General features: G+C 43.9%; 1 protein-coding gene across 1 annotated transcript in view; it reads right to left on the bottom strand.

Annotated features, from left to right (window-relative positions):
* The window catches only part of col11a1a (collagen, type XI, alpha 1a), an 88761-nt gene that overhangs the window by 21803 nt on the left and 53406 nt on the right, over positions 1-13552 (bottom strand). The window contains exons 27-42 of the mRNA XM_038972671.1: positions 12780-12824; positions 12563-12616; positions 12420-12464; positions 10678-10731; positions 10446-10553; positions 10190-10243; positions 8743-8796; positions 8347-8391; positions 8086-8139; positions 7675-7719; positions 7006-7059; positions 6140-6193; positions 3057-3110; positions 2733-2840; positions 1175-1264; positions 18-71 (exon numbers count right to left, since the gene is read on the bottom strand). Of these exons, the coding sequence (XP_038828599.1) occupies positions 18-71; positions 1175-1264; positions 2733-2840; positions 3057-3110; positions 6140-6193; positions 7006-7059; positions 7675-7719; positions 8086-8139; positions 8347-8391; positions 8743-8796; positions 10190-10243; positions 10446-10553; positions 10678-10731; positions 12420-12464; positions 12563-12616; positions 12780-12824 (972 nt within the window). The remainder of the gene's footprint in view (positions 1-17; positions 72-1174; positions 1265-2732; positions 2841-3056; positions 3111-6139; positions 6194-7005; positions 7060-7674; positions 7720-8085; positions 8140-8346; positions 8392-8742; positions 8797-10189; positions 10244-10445; positions 10554-10677; positions 10732-12419; positions 12465-12562; positions 12617-12779; positions 12825-13552) is intronic.

Here is a 13552-nt window from a genome sequence, read left to right as displayed (position 1 = left end):
GACAGGGAGATACTTACCACGGGGCCAGAGGGTCCCTGAGGTCCTTCTCCTCCCTTCAAACCAGCTGGACCCTGGAAGGAAGGTGAAGAAGAGAGATGGATGGTTAGAGAGATGTGTCAAAAGAAGCACACAGCCTGAAAGACAGGGTTTGAGGTCCCCATAAGTCAGTCAGTCTGTCAGTCTGCCAGTCAGTCTGTCAGTCTGTCAGTCTGTCAGTATTGAATGGTATTGCTCCTGTCCCAGACAGAGATTGGAGGGATACTGTGAAGTGACACCTTGGGGAGTCAGTCACCATTGATCTGAATGGGAGAAAAGGTGGGTATTTATTAAGCCATATTTCCCCCTCAGGCACTTTCCCATCAAAAGCGCAGTAAAACATAACTGCTGAAATAAACATCTGTGTGTGCGTGTATGTGTGTGTGCGTGTATGTGTGTGTACACTCCAGTGTGTGTGTGTGTGTATGTGTGACTGGCTCCCTAACAGCCCTGCAGCACACATGGTGGTATTAGTAATGAGTCTTGGGGTGTTGCAGTGAGAGAGTACATTACACCACTAGAAAACAATCAGGAGTAGCTGCTTGCCTGCTGAGACTGACCTTGACTTAGTCTGGAACAATGGCCCTATACCGCCTTTCATTCCCCCAGCCTAATCGCTAACGCTCCTCCTTTAATAATTCATTTAGTAAATAATGCATACAACAAAACAAATCACTTTCCCCCCAAATGTGGTTGCGGAAGAAAACGCTCCCAGTAGCTGGGTGCATCCTAAATGATACCTTATTCCACATTTAGTGCACTACTTTTAACTAGGGCCTATAGGGAAAAGGGTGCCATTTGGGATGTAACCGGCGTCTTTGGGTTGAATCAGGGGTTTTGTAAAGTGACCCAGAGCTCAAGTAAACTACATCTCTCCTCTGCTACTTTAGCAGAGGTTAAAACTGAGTGCTCGGTTGGTGTGAGGCATATTCAGGGGGATGTAGATCTGTTCATTTGTAACACGTCTCTTTGAGTTTCCCTGCCGTGGTGGCTTGGTGACATCCCCCTCTAGTGTATAGGCGCTGGTTCATTTGTCAGGGGTGGTGGGTGGAGAGGGGGTGGTCCGTCATTCTCTGTCAGTGAATATAGAGGGAACCTGTAACGGACGGAGTCGTGTTGCAGCTGATGTGTTTCTTACCGACGTGCCGGGAAGACCTCTCTCTCCTGGGAATCCTCGTAGACCAGCGGGACCGTCTTTACCTGAGGCTCCTTGGGGACCGGGGTCTCCCTACAGACACACAGCAGAGGACAGAGTGAGAAGGATCCAGTTGCACCGTGTTATATGCTACCCTCAATTTCCCTCTTTTTAATCTCATTTCTACCCTGTTCATTTCACTCCCATGCTATAGCTAATGTTATCCGGTGAAAGAAGAGTCAGACTCAAACTAAACGTTGTATTCTGACATTTCCCTTTGACATCAGGATGACAGAAGGACTTTTCTGGATGCCGTCATTACCGTATTTCAAACGTTGTTCTAAGTCTGTATTTGAGCTGATGCATTAGTTATCACAGAACCTTCATCTTATTCTGATAATGAACTACGCTATGAACATCAAAAAGCTCAGGTCTCCTGAATAATGGTTGCCCCATTCTGCATCCCTTCAAATGCAAAACTGATTGAAAACAATTAGCCGAGAGCTATAATAACGCAGCCCTAGAGGACAACGAGCTGAGGGACAGTAAACATAAACAAAAACAAACGCAGCCAACAACAGCAGCAGTCATATCAGGCTGCTGGGCTGTGTCCACGGGTTACAATTATAAGTCCCCTCTGCTATCCCCATGACAGACCAATCAGAGCCATTACAATGAGACAGCATAAATGGGTAGTAGCATGATGGGCAGTGGTCTCGTTTTTTGGACTGTTTTTGTATTGTTGGGCTGAAGTTGGTTTATCTGCTAGCTGGGGGAGAGAGAGATAGAGAGAGAGAGAGAGATAGAGAGAGAGAGAGAGAGAGAGAGAGAGAGAGAGAGAGAGAGAGAGAGAGAGGGAGAGAGAGAGAGAGGTGGCTCGCTAAGGTTTAAGAGGATTTAACCTCCTCTGCCAAGCCCTCTCCCTCCCAAGCCCTCCCTCCCTCTGGAGTGTCCCAGCAGTATTACTGATGCGTCGGACCTGCTGGTGCTGGGAAGCTATAGAGCCTGAGTGGCAGGAGGGTTGGAGTTAGCCGATGGAGTTGATTAAACTGTCTCCTTCGGGGGAGGAGGTTAAATGAAAGAAGGAGACAGAGGGGCTGGCTGGGTGGCCGTGGGACTATCTGGGGGTACATTCCAAATGGTATCCTATTCCCTTTCTAGTGCACTACTCTTTTCCGAAGCCCTGATCAAAAGTAGTACACAGTACATAGGGAAAAGTGTGCCATTTGGGATGTACCTGGGAGTTAAGGCTCTGTTTTGAATAAGCCCATCCCTCCCCCAATATGACTCCTGTTTAGATCCTTAGTGGACACTGTATTGCCCATTGGGATGCATGGGAATTCAACCCCTCCACAACCCTCTGCTGACTTCACCAGGTGCCTGACAAAACAGTACTTTCCCATATACATCCTGGACCGAAAAAATGTGTTCAGTGGAGATTCTTCGTTGAGCATGTTTTAGTCCAGGACTAGGCATAATGGTCAGGGCACTAGAGTTAACAACTGTTGGGCTGTCGAGTTATGAGTTTACTCCAGTGAGGTGGGTCTTTAGGGGCGCGTACCTTGGCTCCCTCTTTGCCAGCAGAGCCAGGAAGACCCTGCTCTCCGGGTGGACCTGGGGGTCCAGGGTGGCCTCTCTCACCGATGGGACCAGTCTCTCCTGTGGGACCCTGTTAGGAATTGAAGAAAATAAATATGTTGTGGGCTTATGGGTAGAGGCAAGAGACAAACTCTGCATGAGACAAACTCTACCATAACAGATCCTTGGATAATTCAATTATGTCACAGACTACTAAGATACTGTATCACATTTGGTAGTGGATGAGATGAGATGTTTAATGTCTAAGGATGTTCTTCGTACATTTAGTTCCATGATAGTTCCTTACCTGAGGACCAACAACTCCCCCTGGGCCGGGTGGACCTGTCTTTCCTTGGAATCCCTGTGGACACGAACAACATATCAATCACATTGAAAAGTCTTCCAAACCAACTGGATCTCAATCAATGTAATCACGTCCTCCAATCTTGCTATTGATGTCATCCTTCCACAAATTATGATTTGAGTCGATGGACATAGTGGAGTCAGTGTTGTCAGTGTCCCAATCGACAAGGCAACCACTGAATGTATTATGTTGACGAGTGTTAGTGGATGATGATGGTGTGTTAAAGACAACTGGGAACTCAGGGAAAAACAAGCTCCGACTGGGAAAAATCGTGACGTCAGTGATCATCAGGTCGGAGAAGTCGGAGCTCTAGGTTGATGCCTGAGTTTCCGACGCGTAAATTCGAGTTGGATGACCATGTAAGATTTGTCCCAGTCGGCGCTCATTCCCAGTTGTCTTGAATGCACCATGTCTCTTTGTAATGGATCCTAAAGTAGAGGCACTCTATGGTTGCATTCGACTGGTTCATTACTGTGTGCATGGTACATGAAAACACATGAATTATGGAAATATACAATGATATAGTTTATGTTGTGCTCCATTTGTTTATTGTTTTGTATTTGTTTATTTCCATGTTCTCATGTTTAGGATGTAACTTTAGATGGCCATGTAAATAAATGCTACATTTAGTAGTAGATATTTATCATAGAGATGTATTCCACTGACTTACCACCTCACCACCAAGTGGCAAGATAAAGTATCACATGACCACAAGGTCAAAGGTGATGACCTTTCACCCAGGGATCATTGCTGCAATAACAAGGTTAGGTGGCAGAAGAGAAGAAAGCAGACTAAACACAGACACCAGGAAGCAGTTACACATAATAAACCTAATCCTGGACTAAAAAGCTATTTCAATAGAGATTCTCCATCGAGCATGTTTATTAGTCCAGAACTAGGCTAAATCTGTGCCTAGGAAACCGGCTAAGAAAGTATTATTCTCAAGATACAGGACAATACCAATGAGATCACCAACTCCTGTCACAGTAAGGATTTCATCTGAGTCTCCAAAAAGGAGATAGATCTTAAACTATGATCTCAATAACTGAAGTGGACTTGATGCTAATCGGTCAGACATCAAGCACAGTAATGGAGTCAGGTGTGAAATCCATCAGCTGTCTTTTTCATTCCGATCAGATGAAAGACGGTGTGAAAAACTTCATCGATTTCCCTCGAATGAAGCGAGTTCTACATGAATGCATCTGTTGTTGCATTCATGCCTATGATGCCAACTCCAGACATCACAGACTGACTGAGTGGACACTGTAACAGCAGATTCAATGACCATAGAGCTACATGAAACAACCTACAGACATCAAACATAAAAGGGAGGAAGGGACTCAAGGGAGATACATTGATTACGCCACACAAAAATGCAACAAAGAATCACAGATAGCTGACGCCAGTCATGTCACTTTTAATGTATATTGGAGTAGCTACACTTGTTCTGGGAATAGAAACGTGCTGTAGTCTAGCCAGTGGTATTCTATTGTTAGGATATTTTTTATGCAAAACCTTTTCAGCTGTAGCTCATTCATAAGTCAAATGTTTGATGACTTCTCATGGACTCATTATCTTGTGGCAGAGTGATTCATGATTGGGTATTGTTTGGAAAAGATTCAGACAGCTTTTTTACAACCTGGCCTGAATAAGAGATCTTTATATGCACTGAACGCTTCGTCAGACTCTGCTATGCTGTGTGGATGGATCCGTGCCCACTGCCTAGGGCTTAGAACATTTTATTACTATGATCAATTCTGCTATTGGCCGCTCCCTCAGCCTGTTTACCAGGTAATAAATCCAGTGGTGTAAACATCTTAATGAAGATACTTATCGATGTCATTTCAAGAGGAGCCAGAGGGGGGGGGGGGGGGGGCAGTCCCCCAGCTAATGTGTCACTTAGAAGGGGAACAAATGGAGAAGAAAACTTGAACGATCGGGGATGCTCCCTGCTCCGTGGAGCTTTTAGCATCTTTTAGTGCCCTGTGAGGATAATCGGATTGAGGAGGGATGAATGCAGATCTTGCTGAATAAACTCACTAAAACTGGTAGGATATGCAGAGAGATGAGGCTTAGTGCATTATTCCTGCTGGGTTTATCATGTTAGGGTAATTCCTTCCTGTGTTCCATGCTGATATTATCTAATGTTTGTTAAAATACAGATTCAGTCTATTCAACTGTAACTTAGTCCATTTAAGGCCTGCAACACAGATGAGTGATCAGATAGACTGGCTGTCTGGCGGTATTTACCATTTCCCCCAATGGCCTGGGAAGATAGACAGACTAGACCCTCTGGCTGCATTTAGACAGCCTTGTGTCTGAGTGTGTGTCAGGGACTCAGGGGTAGTCTAGTCTCTGAGCTCAGGATGTGTTTCGCTCCATCAGATACAGTATGTCTGTCTCTCTCTTCAACATTACATAAAGACATCCTACTGAAGGCTCTGGCCCAGAGAGAGACAGAGAAAGGTACAGAGAGAAAGAGAGAGACAGAGAGACAGCGACAAAGAAAGACAGAGAGAGAGACAGAGAGACAAAGAGAGGGAGAGAGAGAGAGAAAGAGAGAGACAGAGAGAGACAGAGAGAGAGAGTGAGACAGAGCGACAGAGAGAGACAGAGAGACACAGAGAGACAGAGAGAGACAGAAAGAGAGCGAGACAGGGAGAGAGAGAAAGAGAAAGAGAGAGACAGGGAGAGAGAGAGAACCAGACCAGGGAGATTCAGTTCAAGTCACTCTCTCTCTCACTAAATATATCAGGTAAACCAGAGAAGAAGGCCTGTCTGTGTGTCTAAGACAAGAGTGAGCTGTCCAACACTCGGGCTTCTTGGTGCTATAAAAGCATGCAGACTTGAGGAGACAAATCCGTCCAGGTGTGAAAAATTAGACTATTCGGAGTGTTTCCCACCCCGAGAGAGCAGGGGCAGTCTTATGTTTCCACACCTGGCAGGAATTGTCTGTCCAAGCCGACTGGCCCGGTGTGCCCAGGTGTGTGACAGCTCTAACGAGGGGCGCGGTCAGGAACACTCACCGTCTCTCCTCGCTGACCAGGGTGGCCGGGCAGCCCATCCTTTCCAGGTGGTCCCTAGGAATGACACAGAGAACGTAGACTCTATCAATGACAACTACACGAACGAGGGGGAAACCTTGCACACATCTAACAGTAGATTCTCATAGTAATTGTGGTGGATTGACCAAAAGTAATCTGTTTTATTGTTCAATGACAAATACATGGACATATATCAGAGTGGAAGTCTTTTTAAACTATAAGAACACACTAGCCTTCCTACCTTCCTACAAAATAATGGCCTGCAAAGAGGAAACAGAACTATCGGCAAAGGTTAAATCAAACTCTAATCAATAAGAGGAAATGAACACTTGTCTTCTGGCTATAGGATGTTGAAAAACAGGGTTCTGCTTCAATAACAGTAATGATTACTACACCCAATCAGTGATACAGCCAAATACATAGCCCACACTATTGCATTCCAAATTGCTTTCCTTTAATTACCGCAGTGGGCTAAATCAGAGTCATACAGAGTGATTCTTGGTAGTCTTAAACAAATCTACTTTGAAGCAAAAGTATACACCTCACACACATGGTTATGGGCTTAAAGAAAGAAGACACCTGTACCATGTCAGAGTTGAAATATATTAAATGTTGAGTGTGCATCCCAATATTACACTTTATATACAACAGAAGACTGAAATATAACAAACCTGTTTGGCATACTGTACAAACACTAGATTTTCTACATTTAAAAAAGAATAATGTTTATCAATTATGACATTCTAAAAACTAGAAATAACAATCCACGTGTGAGGTCACTGGTCAGTTGACTGCAGGAGAGGGTCACCTCAGAAATATGACTATGGTGCTGGTGAGAGGATACTTACAGGGGGGCCCTTTGGTCCTGAGAACCCGACGGGGCCCTGGGGTCCTTGAGGTCCCTGGAATAAACAGAACGGTAATCAGACAATGGAAGAGTGAAGACAGTCTTTGAGTCTCAGCAATGAGACACTCCCATTATAGTGAGGGCAGAACATCTGCCCGGACAACCATAAGTTCTGTTAGCCTCAGAGACGATACAGCTGCCTGATGTGGCTGAGTGGGCATGGCTTGGTGTGCTTTGGTGTGGTCGGGAGTGGCTGGGCATGGCTTAGTGTGGTTGGGTGTGGCTGGTTGGGTGTGGCTGTGTGGCTGGCCGTGAGTGACGAGAGAGGGACAGATATGTAGATAAATAGAGAGAGAGGGATAGAGATATGGAACAACTACAGCAAAACCACAAAAAAAAGAGTACCCAGATTGGCCCTTGCCTCCAACAGTGACCACCTAGCGATCATTAATCAATAAATGCTTCCTTTCTTCCTGTGGTTATCACCACCAGTCCAGGTCAGGCCTCCCACTCTTTACTCCAACCCCACCACTATGTCAGACAGGCAGTCATCGTTAACTGCTTAACTGCTTCTTACTCCAAGCCATTTCCCATTTCATTGTCCATGGGTCAGCCCCATACCCCGGCCCATAACCCCTCCCCGTCGGAAGCGGTGGCTGATGGGACTTACTCTCTCGCCAGGCGGGCCAGGTGGACCATCATTGCCCGCCGTGCCCTGCAAAACACAACAGACAGAAAATCAGCATCAGATGTTCTACTGCTACCAGACAACACAGTGATCACACATCATGCTTAGAGGTATTAGCAGTTACACCGCTACATGTGGATTACCAATGTCATTACCCCTATGGTGTAAGGTCTTTCTATGAGTTGTCAAGTGGGACTTGTCTTTGAGACCTCTTTGCTGAGGAATGTGATTGTTTTTCTAGAGTGTGTTGTTTTGTAATCTTACATATTTATATTATGTGGTATTTGTAATGTGTGTATTTGCAGTAAAAGGGACATTGGTCTCAATGGGACTCCCTGCTAAAATAAAGGTGAAATAAAAAATGGAATAAGAAAAGATGGAGAGGGTAGTTACCTTAGGGCCTGGCTTGCCTGTAGGACCTCTAGCACCCCGACCCCCTCGTGGACCCTGGGAGACCGGAGATGACAGACACACAGCTCAGAACACGGACTGATCCAAGATCAGGTAAGACTATACAGTCCAGTCCAGTACAGTACCGCAGTCTCATACATGTGACAAGAGTTAAGACACACAAATACAAATGTATTCATTCATTAACTAAATAAATCTTTAATTCATTCTCAGTGCTATGTGGTAAAATGGAGGAGAACATACCGTTGGACCTCTTTGCCCCCTTGGACCGGGTTTGCCCGCCACGCCCTTTTGAAGAACAGAGAAGAAGACATTTATTTAAACAGAAACCAACTCAAGGTCAATCCATCCTAAACTTCCTCAGTAAGTTGTTTTCAAAGTTACTCTCCAGGTCTGTGTAAAAAACTCTAGGTGAACATGATGTTCTATTCAAGGCTGCGAGGGGAATGGGAGTCACTGAGAACAAACAATAGTTTCAGCATCTTTTTCTTCTCTTCCACATTGATTCTTGGAGGTTGTATTTTATGCAAACTCATCACACAAATGCTTTTGTAATGGGAATCAATGTCCTTTGTGTAGTGTTATGATGCAGTGTGTGTGAGTTCCATACAGAAACAGGGACGGGACTATTTATCTTACCCTGGCTCCTTTCTCTCCGTTGGCCCCTGGGAAGCCCGGGAAGCCGCTGGAACCCTGCGGATCAACAAGGCAGGAAGGAGAGAAATCAGGATATCCATGTTAATAAGTACTGGTTTCAGAAGGTTTTGCTTTGACTTGTTGTTGTTGACTGTCAACCTCTATTATTACGTGAGAGACAGAGAGCTGCATCAGACATGGACTCTGTACCCAGCACTGTGCCGTGGGAAAACAGACGACACAGAGGAGAGAATACTCCTCAGCTGAACAATCACAAGCTCATCACTATCAGAATAATACGCTAGAAACACGCCGCGTATGGAGAACAGGAAATATTATACGACAATGTGACAAGACACACGCATGCATGCACACACACACACACACACACTTCCTTTGTCTGCGAAGACTTCAAAAATCATGATGGGTTTGTAAAGATCCTTTGTGAAAACATCTAATTTAACAGATCAGAGGAGGGCGAACATGGAACAGACACCAAACAACAACAAAAGAAAGCCATTGACTTGGGTAGACAACAAGTTAAAAAACAGACAATCACTTAATATGAAGACAGTCTGGTTTCTAATCATGGTGTTTTGTTGTGTATGTGGGATTCAAAATCATCTTAGCCTTGTACTTCAGTCCTGGTATTCGTAAAAGTATTCAAACATGACATCAACATAATGGTTTACTCTCCCATTTCAAAGCTGTAGCTATACTGTTTTCTAGGCCCCATTTCACAAAGTCATGATGCAATCTGAAGCTCAACATAATGCAATGGAAATAGATGGGGCCAAACATTCAGAGTTTGATGGACTACCAACCTCTCACTATATAACTGCCATATCTCTAAACTCAGTGGCCGTTTTTTCAGACGCCCATGGCATCGCTTCAACAGTTCACTTTATAAAAATACTACTTTTGGCAGCTCTCAGGCATAAATTAGCCCTACAGTCTATTAGATATCATCTCACAGAATGCCACATAATCTTCCAGCATAATGTTAGTAATCTTTTAATCCATATTACAGTGGATTACTGAACAGCAGATTGCTGGATGTGATGGGTAAGGAATTAGAAGAAGGACATGTATTCCCTGTTAGGGGATATGTTATGATGCTGGTGGCAAATTGCCCATCATCTAGGTCTCTGAGGACACAACATGGCTTCTTAGTATCTGTTTCTAATATGAATGCTGTGTGAAAGCAGTATCTACAGTACCGCCATCTTGGATCATTATTACCTATTGAAAGACAGATCTGTCAATGAGCCAACTCTGGTAAAATGTCCCTGGATGTTGTTTAGTGAACAACCTTGTCTGTTTAACATCAGGTTACTCCTTCCTAGCCGTGTGGTGGGTCATGTGCTGGATATTGGTGGATGTTGTTGATTTCAGTTGTCCCCACACAGAGAAGTCCTCACAGGCATCACCGTGGTGATTGTTTACGTACCTTTGGACCTTGTCTTCCTGGGTAGCCAGGTAATCCTGGAACACCCAGTTTTCCCTGAAGACAACAGAAAAGTCTTGCTGAATGAGCACAATGTATTGGTAAACAGTTGTACTAGCTCAAAATGAATTCAAGTATTTCCACAGGCTTCAGGGATATGGTACTAACAACAGATTCACCTTACAGTACAAAGAGGGATATGCTGTTAACAACAGTTTGACCTTACAAGACAAAGAGAAGGTGTGAATGAAGATGTTACCTTCTCTCCAGCAGCACCCATGGGGCCAGACTCTCCGTTGGGCCCTGCTCGGCCCTTGGGGCCCTCAGGTCCGTCCTCCCCGCGGGGCCCAAGCACACCAAGCTCACCCTGAACAAACCCAACACACACTAGGTAAGATATTGTACCATCACTGTGGTCTATGGTGTATAGTGTACCATACACATACAATTATGGGTGAATCAGTATCTACACATATGAGTCGTCAACTCACCCTGTCACCTTTGAGACCCATGTCTCCCTTGAACCCAGGGAAACCGTCCTCACCCTAAAATAAGAGAGAAAAATATGAACAGGGTTACTTGGGTTAAGTTGATTTGTAGGAAACTGAATGTTGCTGTTGTTTTTCACCGTGTAAGAGATCAGTGGAATTCAGTATGCCTTGAGCTTGTACCTGCATTATTCAATTCAAATTATTTCAATGGTAGAGTATCTGTGGACACATATTTATTTTAAAATACTTGTTGTTTTAATTGAAAATAGTCAATCTAAATGGATACGGCCTAAATCTTTCCATAGGCTATAAAATAGAGAACCTCATCTGCTTCACATGTGCAGCCGCTCTGTATGCAGTGCAAACTACTGCCATCTGCTGGCCAAAGAGGAGAATCTTACTGCATGTGCATTGTTTCAAGTTTCAGTTTCAAGTTTTAATGTCGAATGCACAAGCATAGCTCTAACCCCAACAATATAGTCATCAATAACAATATAATACAACAGATAACAAGGTAGAACAAAAACACACAATATATAAAAATAAGAAATACAAAGAATACAATAAAGTAAGTAAGCATACTACAGGGTCAGGGTAATTGGAGCGCAAGAAACACTTGTCTTTTATTATACAGGTCCTATAGGGAGCTACTGCATTACAAAAACATGATGGACGAGCAAACACACAGTAGAAACATCTATCCCTCAAATATTTAAGTGGACAATATATGATGCTGTAAAATACATGTTGTTGAAGTATAGTGTAGGCTACTTCAGACAATATTTGGCTGCTGTACAATGTACACTTGTTAACTCCCTGCACACGCTGTAAAAGTTTCGCCCTAGATCAAATTCTTATTGTGTCAATTCATGGCAGCCATGAAATAGTTAACAAGAGAATAAGAAAACCTTTCTCAGTCTCTCTCATCTTTCACTCTGTGTTCTTTGTCTCTCACTGTCTATTTTTCTCTGTAGCTCCCTGAGACCCTGTGCGCAGTCTGTCACTTGTCTGTGTCTTTTCTCATCCTAATACATAATGCAGTGTGTGTGTGTGTGTGTGTGTGTGTGTGTGTGTGTGTGTGTGTGTGTGTGTGTGTGTGTGTGTGTGTGTGTGTGTGTGTGTGTGTGTGTGTGTGCGTGTGTGCCCTCACCTCTTGGATGGGGGGCATTCATTTTCTATTCAGAACAAACAATACCTTCCTTCCTCAAGGTTTTGGGATTACATTAAACCCTAACTTTAACATAAATTAACATAAAACTTAAACATTAATTATTCAGTAATAACACTGACATCCATGGTGTTACTGATGTAAAAACAACATTAATATTAGATCTGTGTCATGCTCTTGGTCTTGAATTAGTATAATATAGATTGGGGCAGTGTGGACATTTTGGACCGCATAAGCACTTTGTGACTGAACATTGTGACAGAACTTTGAGTTGAACTCATTGGACGGATGGAAAGTCCTAGTTATCACAACATGGACTTCTTTGGGGCGGCAGGTAGCCTAGTGGCTTAGAGTGTTGTGCCAGTAACCGCAAAGTTGCAAGATCAAATCCCCGAGCTGACAAGGTAAAAATCTGTTGTTCTGCCCCTGAACAAGGCAGTTAACCCACTGTTCCTAGGCTGTCATTGAAAATAATTTGTTCTTAACTGACTTGCCTAGTTAAATAAAGGTAAGATAAAAAATTAATTACACACAATGGCAGCGATATGAAGCATCAAATGAGGAGAATCTTTACCTTCTCTCCCTTTCCACCCTTCAGTCCACGAACACCGTCAGCACCCTAGTAGACAGACAGGAAACAGACCACAGTTCTCAACACAAACTCTACCACCATGAGGAAGTTTCTGAACGTCACCTTGGTGAGCTCCACCACCGTACCTTGACACCACGAGGACCAGGATAACCAATAGGACCCTGGGGACCTGACTGGCCCTGGAGGAGGACAGAGAGAACAATTTATCCATTAGTCTCTCAACACGAGACATGGCATAAACCGTTTCAACTACTCTTTTTTTTGTTTCATATTCAAAAAAAGAACATATCAATCAGCCAATCAATCATATGCTACTAAAATGTAAATGTTAATTGTACTTACTAAAGCTCCCTTCTCACCAGGTGGGCCCTCTTTACCAGGATGACCCTGTAAGAGAAGAACGAACACAAATGACTTAGTAACAGTTGGTAGCTCTCACCAAGCAATGAACACCAAAGTTTGATTTTATGCAACACATACATCAAAAAGTTCTAGTTTGATTCTATGGAATAGCTCAGTGCATCATAAAGTTCTAGAAGGCCTCAGTGTTAGTGTATGACAGCGGCCTGCCTGTCTGGTCGTGGCGGTGGTGGTTGTGTAAACTGATGAGTGACGGAAGCTTTAACAGAGATTAGGTCTAGGCTCAGTCTTACTGTCTGACTGACTGACTGTTTACTTTACACCAGTCAGACCTTTTACTTGCACACCTGGCACTAATTAAACACGTCGGAGTGCAGAAGGCTGTAAATCAGTCGGATTTAGGCTGCCTCCCTCTCAGCTTCCCAGCCTCTCCCTGATACACACTGCAGCAGATCAGCTAGAGCCAGGCTAACAGACCACTGAGGGAGAGGGAAATACTAGTACAGGTCGTAGAAAAATGCATTCTGACTTGCCTGATATTAACTTAGGAACTTTTTTTGTGTGAGGGGGGAGCCAGGTGTATAATGTGGTGTTATTCTCCATTTATTCTATGTTTTTATGTATTTATGTGGATGCAGCAGCCCTCTCTAATGTTCAAGTCAATAAAATATATCATATCACATGAAGTTGGGAGAGAGTAACAGACAGGATAATTGGTCAATGTTGTGGCTTAAGGGATGGTAGTTGTAGTGGAA

Source organism: Salvelinus namaycush, chromosome 33 (genome assembly GCF_016432855.1).
Source record: "Salvelinus namaycush isolate Seneca chromosome 33, SaNama_1.0, whole genome shotgun sequence".
Lineage (NCBI taxonomy): Eukaryota > Metazoa > Chordata > Actinopteri > Salmoniformes > Salmonidae > Salvelinus > Salvelinus namaycush.
This window is presented reverse-complemented; position numbering and strand designations above follow the sequence as displayed.